This window comes from Diabrotica virgifera, chromosome 6 (genome assembly GCF_917563875.1).
Source record: "Diabrotica virgifera virgifera chromosome 6, PGI_DIABVI_V3a".
Classification (NCBI taxonomy): Eukaryota; Metazoa; Arthropoda; class Insecta; order Coleoptera; family Chrysomelidae; genus Diabrotica; species Diabrotica virgifera.
The window spans coordinates 17,017,956-17,030,728 of record NC_065448.1 but is presented as its reverse complement, the minus strand read 5'-3'; the positions used below and the strand labels follow the sequence as shown (position 1 = coordinate 17,030,728).

The window sequence follows — 12,773 nt, the reverse complement described above, 5'->3', positions numbered from 1 at the left end:
TGGTGAGCCAACCAAAAATACAAAGGTTAAATCCTTTTAAAAATAGACTAAAAGTCTTATATAAATGTAAACATCGTAAAATTCAAAGGATGGATATAATTCGTATGCATGTAGCTTTAGGGCAACATATGACTCCCACAGGTGGTAAGTGGGTTACTAGGTAATAATTAATTAGGTCATTATGTTATAAAAGGTGACAGGCAACTGAATAGTTGAAGAAAACCTTTTAAAAATAGACTAAAGGTCTTGTATAAATGTAAACATCGTAAAATCCAAAGGATGGATATAATTCCTATGGATGTGGCTTTTATAATATAATGACCTAGTTAATTATTACCTAGTAACCCACTTACCACGCGTGGGAATCATATGTTGCTCTAAAGCCACTTCCATAGGAATTATATTTATCCTTTGGATTTTACGATGTTTACATTTATATAAGACTTTTAGTCTATTTTTAAAAGGTTTTCACCTTTTAGTACAGAGAAATAAGATTTTTCTCTTGACACATCCCCCTCAAGGCCGAAACCAAATTTTTTGAGTAGTATCGATATCTATATTAATAACCTTTATGTTTCCTGCAGCCGATTTTGATGATATACAATACATAGTTATAAACAAATGAATATCAAAAAATGGTAAATTTTCGCTTTATTCGTCTATAACCAAAAAGTTAAGCATTTTAAAGAAATTTGAGAGTAAGAAACTCATAAATCGTCTAAAAAATTTCAATATGGCGTTCGCTGAATATGTCTATCCTTATTGGTTGCTTAGAAAATTGCAAAATAAATCATAAATTTTGAGTTTTTATAAATATTCATAACTTATGTAAAAATTAACTTAGAAACTTCTTATTACACGAGTTGCTGAGACTTCTGGTGATTAAATTATATTTTAAGTTTCAAAGCAATTGGTCAAATAGTTTAAAAGTTATTTAATTTGTTTATCTCAAATTCATTTTTTTTGCAACACTATAAGTCAGAAAATTATGAGGTTACAGTAAGACTTCTGGCAGTTTATGGAAGAAGAACATTTATAATATTGACTTAATTAAAAAAAAATGACAAAAAGTAATTTTAAACAGTGTAAAATTATTTTGCAAAAACACGTCGATTTTTTGCTTACTTATAAACAATTAGAATAACTTTTTTACCGTTACCCGTAGAAAAATTATTTTTTCATATTTGGAAAGACTGAATTTTTATACACATTTAGAAAGAAAAACAACTGTCCTAGGACAATTAGGGACGAAGTTAGCCACCCCTTTTTTTAATTCACATGTTTTTGCAAAATAATTTTGCAGTATTTACAATTATTTTTGTCATTTTTTTTTAAATTAAATTAATAGTATAAATCTTCTTCTTTCATAAACTATCCAAAGTATTACTGTAACTTCATTATTTTCTAACTTATAGCATTGCAAAAAAATTAATTTGGGATTAACAAATTAAATACCTTTTAAACTATTTGACCAATTGCTTTGAAATTTAGAGTATGATTTAAGCACCAGAATTCTCAGCATTCCGTGTAATAAGAACGTTCTAAGTTAATTTTTACATAAGGTATGAATATTTATAAAAACTCAAAATTTATGATTTATTTTGCAATTTTCTAAGCAACCAATAAGGATAGACATATTCAGCGAATGCTATATTGAAGTTTTTTATACGATTTATGAGTTTCTCACTTTCAAATTTCTTTAAAATGCTTAACTTTTTGGTTATAGACGAAAAAAGCGAAAATTTACCGTTTTTTGATCTTCATTTGTTTATAACTATGTATATCATCAAAATGGGCTGCAGGAAACATATAGGTTATTAATATAAATGTCCATACTACTCAAAAAATTTGATTTCGGCCTGGAGGGGGTTGTGTCACCAACAGGATATTTTTTTTCCTTATTTCTCTGAACTATTTGTATTTTTGGTTGGCTCACCATGTTCTTGTAACACTGATGATGCTCTTGTTACAGAGCGAAAACGTTTTGTTTCTATGTTTGTAACCCTATAGGGGCTTTTTAAACTAATATACCTTTTACCACTCAATTCTACATCAAAACTATTGACAAAAATTCTATCCCAAAAAATATATAAGAAAGCCGGTGTATCGGAAGAACAACAGGGTTTTTGCCCAGACAGATCTCCAATAGACGCTATTTTCATGCGACAATTAGTTGAGAAATCAATAGAATTCGACAAGCCCATGTTCACATGCTTTGTAGATCTGAAACAAGCATTCGACAGAGTACGATTAAAGGACGTGCTCACTATCCTTGAAAAGAAAAACATAGGTCAGAGGTATATAAACATAATCAAAGAACTCAATAGATCCAACAAAACACGAATTAAAACCACACACGGGCTCACGGAAGAAATCAAAATCAATGCAGGCATTAGACAAGGGGACAGCCTCAGTCCATGCCTATTTAATTTAATAATGGATGAAGTTATAGGTAGTGTTAACATAATGAATCAGGGATACAAAATGGGTAACCGAACCATGAGAATACTTTGCTACGCAGATGATGCAATCTTAATACCCGAAAACGAAGATGACTTACAACCTACTACAAAAATTCAAAATAACCGCCGAAAAGTATAACCTGACACTATCCAAAGAGAAAACCCAATCGATGGTAATATCCAGGAACCCAATTAGATGTAAATTAGTAGTGGACGACCATATAATCGAACAGGTAATGGATTGTAGATACTTAGGTGTGGAAATATCTAGCGACAGGCATCTGTGGCAAGAATCAAAACAGCAGGCAACGAAAGCAGCGAGAATATCTGGTTTCCGGAGGGATATAATCTGACGGAATAAAAAAATATATGAGCACCGAAAGCAAAGTCCGCATTTATAAGACATGTGTTATACCCGTACTGACATACGCAGCTGAGATAAGGGCCGAGAAAACAAAGACCAAACAAATAATGAGAACAACAGAGATGAAAACCCTAAGATCCATAAGAGGTATCACACTCAGAGATAGAATACGAAACGAAGACACATTGCGAGAGCTAGGCGTTCAAGACGTAGTGAGATGGACAAGAACGCGACGACGCATGTGGAGAGACCACGTAGATCGGATGGACCCTGAACGTATGGCGCATTGGGCGAAAACACAGAAGCCCAACACCAAGCGACCCATTGGAAGACCCAAAAAACGATGGTACGAGAGTTGGAGCTCCGGATCGCAGCAAAGACTGTAACAGAAGAAACAGGACATAGTCCTATTACAAGAAGAAGAAGACCTTTTATCAGGACCAAATTTTTTTATTAAATTTTACTTGTAATTAATGGTATACAGCCAGCTACAGGAAATTCTTCTCTGTGGATTTTTAAAGACTAAATAAAATACGTGTGAAATTATTAATAAATTAGAAAGTAAAATCAATCATTGCAATATCTATCTAATTGTATACATAAAAACTTGATTATTTATTTAGACACTTTGGAAAATTTGGATACTTACAATATCCAAAACAAACTGCAAATAAGTCATAATAGTACGGGTTCCATTCTAAGTCTGTAACAGTGTGTTTAACCGTTTTATTGTAAGTAAATTTCCATAGAGGAAGCAGAGTTCCTTCTTCTTCGCGGTATTCGTCAGACGGATCTTCCCAGTATTTGTAATCTAGAAATAAGAAGACGGAAATACATTAACATTTGAAAATTTATTGAATCTTTGTTAAATTCAAAATAAGCTAAGATTAAAATTTTAAAGACAAAAAAGTTAAAGAAGCTGCAGGCTTAGGTATACAAGCCTAGAAGAGTTGGGTGTTTGGCAGATAACCAAGACAAACCACTGTTAAGTGTGGAAGAAAAACTAGACACTTAAGAAATATGTGGAAGTAACTTTTGCAGATGAAAGGCAGAATAACATTGAAGACACTGAATGGGAAACAGGACCACCGATTAGCATTGAATAAGTCACGTCAGCTAGTAAAAAAACTAAAGATGGTAAAGCTGTAGGGCCTGACCAGTTTTGTACAGAATTCCTAAAACCTATGCATGAACAGGAAATAGAATGGATAACAACTGTGTTCAAAGAAATATACGTAACTGGAAAAATACCCCAAATCTGGCTAAAGTCGACCTGCGTTACTATACCAAAAAAAGTAAATGCCAAAACATGCGAAGACTATTATAGAACAATTAGCCTAATGAGCCAATTACTTAAAAAGTTTTTGAAAGTGATACACGACAGAATATATTAAAAATGCAAAGAACGGGTATCATGGACCCAGTTTGGATTCCGTGATGCCTTAGTGCTCATGCAGGGATGTTAACAGTGACGTGTATATTAATTTGTTTTATCGACTACAAAAAGGCATTTGATAGAGTAAAACATGACAAACTCATAACCATCTTGAACGAAGCGGGATTAGATGAGAACGACTTGAGAATCATATACAATTTATATTACAAGCAAACTGCCAATATTAAAGTGGATGACCAGTTAACAGAGGCACTCTCCATAGATAGAGGAGTGAGGCAAGGATGCATTCTGTCACCGGTGTTGTTTAATATATACTCTGAATATATCTTCGAGCAAGCGCTGGGAGAACTACAGGAAGGCGTATTAGTCAACGGAATGCATCTAATTAGGTATGTCGACGACGCAATAGTTTTTGTAGATAGTCTAGATCAGGGCTTCCCAAACTTATTCGTACTGGGACGTCTTTGGGACTTTGCTATTTTTTTGTAACGCCCCTCAACCCAGTCCCCAATAATACTTACCAATTTTAGTACTAGCCCAGTAACAGATTATAGTTATGACAAAAACACAATTTAAACATTTATAATTTCTACTAGAAATTAAGAACGAAATCAAAACATAGGCACAAAAATTAAAAGGAATATTTATTTATGTAACCGGCTGGTTAATGTGAGGGATATGCTTGCTTTTTTGAGCACAGGTTATGAAACCGGGGCTCCAGTTTGGAAATTACCACTCGCATTTCTTTTTCTAAGCTTATGTTTGACCTGTACTTGTTTTTAATTACTGCCACTGTAGAAAAGCGCGTTTCGCACAAGTACGAAGTCAAAAATAGCAATAAAACCTTTACTGCAGCAGTGCTGATGGCATGATATTCATGAGAAACTTAGCTCCAAAATTCAAACAGTTATTCTGAATTCAAAATTCAGTGCGGACGACTGAAAAGGGTTTCTGACATAGTGATATTACTCCAGATCTTCGGGAAAATATTTCTCAAAGTGTTCGCTCAATGATAACATGTGTTGTGTAATAGCTATTTGTATAACAAGGGAGGAAAGTGCTACTTTTCCTCCCGAGAATGAAGTTTACTGCCCGACGCGTAGCGGAGGGCAGTAATCATTCAAGGGAGGAAAAGGTACTTTACTCCCATGTTATACATATGGTTTTTCCACCTTCCTCAAATAACAAGTCATTTTTTTCATTTTTACTTAATTTATTTATGTAACTAACCAACAAAATTTATTAGAACTAAAACAAACAAGTAGGTACAATATAACTGTCAACTGTCAAATATAAGTCAATTATTAATGTAAACATTGTTAAATCAGAATAACAATTTACTGTTTTTTACCATTCTGCAAAATACAGAGTGTTTTTAAATAAACGTTAAAATGTATAGATACTTACGTAATAAAAAATAGATATCGTACAGGGCGTCAATAAGTTATATTTGATGAATGAAACACCATGACCTCACTTTTACTTTTCCTCCCTAGGGAGGAAAAATATTTTCCTCCCTAGGGAGGAAAAGTACAACTTTGCTCCCTACAATCAGGTCCGGAAAAGTATACTTTCGGTAGAGGTAGGTGGAAAACATATTTTTTAAAGAGGGATCGAGGATTACTATCGATTTTTCCTGTAGAATACCTTGTAAAGCAGGGAAACAGTCAATTTCTTGATCTTCTAATTTTCTCTTCAATAAGAGCAACTTCTTCTAAAACCCAGTAATTTTATCTGCCAATTGCAGGAATGAGTATTGTTTCCCAGCAAAAACTTCAAGATTATTTAATTTGTTAAATACGTCACGGATGTATGCTAATTTTATTATAAACTCTGAATTAATAAAATTTTGGGCATCATTATGTGATTCTGTATGTAGATACGTGTAAAATTCATTTCTTAATTCGTATACACGTGCGAGTACGTTACCTTTGGACAGTCAACGAAATTTGCAATAATAAATTAAAGAGGAGTGCTCTGCCCCCACATCTTCACAAAGTTTATGGAAAAGGCTTGATTTCACGGGTCGTGTTTTAATGTAGTTCACCATTCTAATAATGCTATCCATCACAACATTTAAGTCAGGTGTAATGTTCTTTGCTGCTAAGGCCTCTCTATGTATGACACAGTGTGTCCATTTTACACTTGGAGCCTTGGTTTTGATGAGAGCTTGTAGTCCTCCATACTGTCCAGACATAGCTTGGGCACCATCCGTACACAAGCCTATACAGTTATCCCAGTTAATATTATTTTCAGCCATAATATATGAGTTTAAAATCTCGAATAAATCAGTAGCTTTACAACTTTCACACATTTTTCTGCAAAATAACAAATCCTCATATATATTTGTTTCTTGTATGTACCGTACATAATATATCAATTGAGCATCAGTCGCCTCGTCCAGTTGAATGGCAAATAAACCTGAAAGTTTCCCCACAATTTGCTCATTAATATCTTCTGCCATGTCGTGAATATGACTAACAATTTTTTTAATAATTTCCGATAATCCAAGGGTCTATCAACTTGATGTTATATTTTTTATTTGATTTATTTATTAATACATATATTTTATACTCGTTTAAAATCAAATAAGTATATTTTCTGCATTAAAAATCCGCGATGACAAGCGACGCCCCAGGGCGTCACACTTTGGGAAGCCCTGGTCTAGATGGTTTGCAAAGAATCATGTCGCGCATATCAGACATAAGTAGAGAATACGGACTTGATCTCAATATGAAATAACAAAGTACATGGTAGTCAGTAAGCGCGAAATATTAAATACAAACCTTTGGTTAACCAACAACCAATTGACAGGATGAACAGCTACACATACCTTGGTACCAACATAAAAAAAACAATGGGACCACTGTTATGAAGGGTAAAAAATCAAAGGAAAAAGGGGTCCATGTACCAGACAAATATCCTGGTTGAAAAACATTCGCAACTGGATCGGATTAAACACACAGACGATTTTAAGAAAATCAGATAATAGAGACGAATTCGCAATAGTTATAGCCAACCTTCATTAGTGGAGTCGACACTAGAAGAAGAAAATTAACTATACTATTTGTGTATAATTTAATATTAACAAATATTATACTCTACCCTACCTTTAGCCATTTCGTTGTACGTATTCTGATTGATCATCCTCTCAAGCACCTTCGTTGCTTCGAACAATCTACCTTGCATTTCATCTGTAAGCTGTTGAGGAGTTTTCTTTACGTGGATTTTCGGTGGTAGACCCATTTTTTCTCTTCGTTCTCGTTCTCTTTCTTGCTCCTGTACTGCGTAGTCTGCTTGGTACGCGTCGTAGATTACCCATTGGAGCACATTTGCAGAAAACGATGCCATGGGGGGTGGTGTGGTTTGAGTTTCTTGAGACTTGACAATTAAAAAACAGGAAAATAATTAAACAACCATTATAGGATCGTTAAATATATAATAATAAGGGAAAAAACCTTTAGATTTAATTCGATTCCAGGGCCACCACTATCAGATGATATATGTTTCTTCTTTTTAAAGTCATCAGAACTGCCTGTGGTCATGTGGTGTACCTTGAAGTGAACTAAATCTGTCTGTCTACTAAGCAAAATAATTAACAATTATTTGATGCTGAACGCATTAGCGACATCTGTTTAAACAAAAGGGAAAATAGGACCACAATCTTTAGATACGAAGGCAATACAATCATTCCTTTAAAATTTTTAGTTGTCTTAAAATAGATAATAGACGAACGTGGAAACACAAAGTTATGGTATAATATTTATATGTAGAGGATTAACATTGAGGAAAAAAGTTATTTCATCTCTCCCATCTTCAATAATGTTAAATAACTTACCCTGGTAGGATTGTTATAAGTCAATGCAGCTCTTTCACAAAAATTGAATTGGTTAGTGAGTTTCCTGGGTTTTCCCCCGGTTTTTGGCGGGGCTTTCTTTTCAATAGCTATTTCCCCTTCATCTTCATCGGCCTCTTCAGGTTCTTCTTGTTTCTCTGGCTCCGGACCCTTTTCTTCTTCCTCTTCCATGACAGTAACTCTGGATTCGGCGTCTTCTTCTTTAGCTGCCTCTTCTTCTGTAGCCTCCGGTTCCGGCTCTTGTTCATGTATGGATGGTTCCGGTGTAGCTTCTGGTATTAATGTGACCTCAGAAGAGAAGAATTCAGATGCTGCAATAAAAAAATACAGATAACTAAAAAATTGAAATCTCGCAATATTATTTTTTATTGTTTAAAAACTGTAATTCTCTGTTCTCTACTTATAGTATGCTACAGTATCCATCAAAATAAGGATTGCAGATCAGTCCATTTAAAGTCTTAACTGAATTATTATTGTATGGATTTCTTCAATTACCACGATACCACAAGCACACCAGAATCACAATACCGATTTTTAAGAAATGACAAAAGTCATGTTCGGACAACTACAGAGGAATAACTCTCTTAAATACGACAATGAAATTATTCACAGGCATACTCAAGGATAAATTGGAATCACAGATAAAGTACAGAGAAGAACAGCAACAATTCAGAAAAGACAGGTTGACGACGGACGCAATATTTGTCATGAAATAAGGGAAAGAGAAGTCGATAGAATATAACAGACCCGCATATATTTGCTTCGTAAACCTAACAAAAGTATTTAACAGAGTTCGACTTAGCAATATAATACAGAAAATGAAGCAAAAAAGGATACCGGCAAACATTGTGGAAGTCATAAAACAAATAAACAATAACAACACGACAAAAATTAAAACAAACGACACGACTACCGCCGACATGAGGGGGACAACATCAGGGGGAATCAGGCAGGGAGACAGCCTCAGCCCATTTCTATTCAATACGCTAATGGATGAAATAATAGAAGATGTGGAATCACTACAACTAGGATACAGACTCGGTCACAGTAGAATCAGTATAGTGTGCTATGCGGATGATACAGCCCTGATTGCAGAGGATAAGGATGACCTACAAAGACAACTTTATCGGTTCTATCAAGTATGTCGACGACTCAACATAAACATATCCACGCAGAAAACAAAATGCATTACCATTGCGAAAGATCCAATTAGATGCAAGCTCTTGGTAGAGGGTAAACCCATAGAACAGCTAAACCAGTTCCAATATCTAAGTGTAGATTTATCAAGTTATCATGACCCAGCTAGAGACCTAAGAGGACAAGTAAACAAGGCCGCAGTCATGTCAGGATGCTTGAGAGATGTGGTCTGGAATAACCCACATATGAGAATGGACAGCAAAGTTAGAATTTATAAAACTTGCATCAGACCTGTTATGACGTATGGTATTCAATCAGGAGAAGACACCAATAAAACCAGAAGCATGCTACGAACAGCCGAAATGAAGACACTCAGGGCAATAGCAGGGAAGACAAGAAAGGATAGAATAAGAAACAACATTATCAGGGAACAATATGGCGTGCAAGTTGTAGTAAGATGGGGTAGGCAAAGACGAAGAGAATGGTTCAGTCATGCAAAAAGAATGGAGGAGCACAGACTACCAAGAATTGCGCTAGAAGGAAAACCTGTTGGCAAGCGTCCACCGGGGAGACCACCAAAAAGATGGAGAGATAGCTGGCAGTCTACCTCTTAAGAAATACTTCAACGTCGGAATTAACAGATCGACAGATCTACAACAAGTATAAGAACAAGAAGAAGAAGGATATATTATCAAGGATATATTTCTATATTATCAATATAATCTTATACTCACAATCTATTTTAATGAACCTAGGATGACTGGATTCGAACACTAAAATTTGCTGTTCATCATCAGGTCTCTGGAAAGGTTTACTTAAAATGATGCTGGTTGAAGGAATGTAGTTAAATCGTGTACTGAACGCGATGTGTAATGAAGCTGAAGACCATCACACAGTATCATAATATACATGAGCGTTTTAAGTAAACCTTTCCGAAGACTTGAAGAAAAACAGCAAATTTTAGTGTTCGAAATCCGTCGTCCAATGTTCAATAAAATAGATTGTGAATAAGTTTTGAATCTATTTCTACAACCCTGTTAAAAAAAATTGAAAATTGAATTTTTTTACTTACGATCAATTCCCATTTCAACCATTTGCTGCCGAGCCTCTTCTGACTCCTTGTGGAGCAAGGTACCTTCTTGAGAAAATACTGTGACCATATTGCCTGGAGATGGCAGCTGTACAAATGCTGCCTGTAAGTAGCTCCATTCTATGAGACCTTCTGGAATTTGAGGATTGGTTGAGGTAAGTTGTTTAGGAATTATTTCCTTTAGCTCCTAAAAAATGATTGTAATATAATGTAAAGGCACGTATCCACTATGCTCGCGAACCTCTTGCGCTCCGCGCTCCCTGCAACCTGCGAAGGAGCATGCGCTCCTCTACATTTAAACCGCCACCTTTTGGTGCGCGGTCCGGGAGCGCCAACGTATCCACTATGTGGTGCAGTTGCAGGAGCGCAAACATAGTGGATACGTGCCTTAATGTAGTTGTAGAAGTAATCAATACATAGTGTAAATAAATAGAATTTAGTGTTTAATTCTCGTTAAATTTTAATGAAAATGCTACGACAGGGACAAGTAATCATGCTCTGGGATACATTCCCAAAACTTGGAGAAAAGCGAGGGGAGAGTAGAGTTTATTCTCAAACCAGGAAAAACAGATTACATCTTATCCAAAACGTACAGACCTCTAAGTATGACTTCATTCATGTTGTAAACCATGGAAAAAATCTTGAATAAATACATCAAGAAATATAATCTTAATAAAAATCTATTGCAACAATGACAATGGGAATATCAAGAAGGAGTTTACACCAGAAAGAACTCGCCCTTGTTACATTTGTAGACATAGAAGGTGCATTTACTAATACCTCCATCGAGTCAATACATAGTGCTCTGGTAAGGAAGAAAATCAATAAATCATCGTGCAAGTGGATTATTCAGATGCTTTAAAGCAGCATAATATCTACAGATACGTATAAAGGTACCAAAAACCTGAGAGCAACAACTAAGGGATGCCCTCAATAGAGTATATTGTCACCAGCATTATGGAATATAGTCGTTGATGACCTGATTCATGGGCTTAGTAGCAAGAAATCTGGATCCAGGGTTGAGCGATATTGAAAGAATGAGCAACATCTACAGAATATACAAGAATATAAGAAATCAAGTAGAACAACAAGAAATCAAAGAAGATCCTTTATGTTACTTTTTAGACTACTGTGCAAGTAAAAAATTGAATAATAATGAAGAATTCATCCATAATTTACATAAAATACACATTTAAACTGAGAAAGAGAAACAGAATGAAGGAATCTTGGCGGCCCTTTGGGCAAAGGAAAAATTCATAGAAAATACAGAAAACATAAAATAAATTTCAGCATAAACTTACTGCATCTGTTAGTTCTAACTGATCCTTTGGCTTCAATAGCTGCTTAGCCTTTTTCCATTCCTCCAAGTCATCTGAAGTTTCCTCTTTTTTCAAATTTCTTTTCTAAAACAAAGAAAAATTTTAATTAGACACTGAAAATTATTTAAATCTTTCAAATTGAAACATCTGACCTCTTTAACTTTCCTAACAAGAGTAGCTTTGAACATTTTTTTCTTTAAAAACGAGTCTCTAACGTGGTTACTACCTAGAAGGGCTCAATTTTTATTCTGTGTATTTTATAAAAACTTTGTGTGATACCTATAGGTAGAAGCTTAGAGGATCGTGCATTTATAAGCTTGTTTATTTTCGACAACCGATATTTCAAGTTGCATGTTCAGCGCTGCGAAGACGAATACAAATTCCTTTGACCTTTTGCAATGCATTGCCTCTTATCGTACAAAACATCTGTGTGTTACCAATACATTCGTTCCCCTAATGTTTAAAAAAAATGAAAGAGAGGGAGATAGAGTAATGCTTACCGCTTTTTGGGAACCAGCGTTGCCCACAGTGGAAGGGGTTTTCTTAAGATTAGCTGGTGGATTCTTCATTATGGTTTAGTAATTATTTAACATATGTATATGTGACAATTTCACTGTCTCATTGACAATAGGTGACACTTTTAAACATAGTACAATATGTAGATAAGTTGCTTGGCGACAGAGTGTTATTGACCAAACGGTTGATACTTTTGATACTTGAACGCTTAACACATAGCGTGCCAAGTCTTTTATATGTGCAAGACAGTCATGTTTTTAGAAATTATGTTCTTCGTTTGTATGACAGATTTCTATTCAATTCGTTTGAAGACATTGCTATTCTTGATAATATACATATATAAAATTTACTACAATATGTTTTAAATGAAACCGCCGAATTCGCCAAACATACTTTTTGCTTCGAAAAATGTTGGAAAGATAAAGTGGTAATCAAAATAGGTATCAGTTAGGTATGTATGTATTTTCATTATTGGCATACCATATTTAATTCTTGTTTGTTTTCACAAAACAATAAAACTACGGTCAATAATTATTTAGCACCTAATAGATAATTAAAAAAGTCGGAAAAAATAATTTGTGCTTTCTATTCAATGCCTACACATATCTCGCAATAGATGCAAACTATTTTGGC

General features: G+C 34.7%; 1 protein-coding gene across 1 annotated transcript in view; it reads right to left on the bottom strand.

Annotated features, from left to right (window-relative positions):
* LOC114328191 (dynein intermediate chain 2, ciliary) overlaps nt 1–12,238 on the bottom strand; it is a 29,128-nt gene extending 16,890 nt beyond the window's left edge. The window contains exons 1-6 of the mRNA XM_028276974.2: nt 12,125–12,238; nt 11,607–11,708; nt 10,288–10,492; nt 8,061–8,389; nt 7,333–7,603; nt 3,476–3,637 (exon numbers count right to left, since the gene is read on the bottom strand). Coding sequence (XP_028132775.1) covers nt 3,476–3,637; nt 7,333–7,603; nt 8,061–8,389; nt 10,288–10,492; nt 11,607–11,708; nt 12,125–12,193 — 1,138 coding nt within the window. The 5' untranslated portion in view covers nt 12,194–12,238. The remainder of the gene's footprint in view (nt 1–3,475; nt 3,638–7,332; nt 7,604–8,060; nt 8,390–10,287; nt 10,493–11,606; nt 11,709–12,124) is intronic.
* Nucleotides 12,239–12,773: the final 535 nt, after the last annotated feature.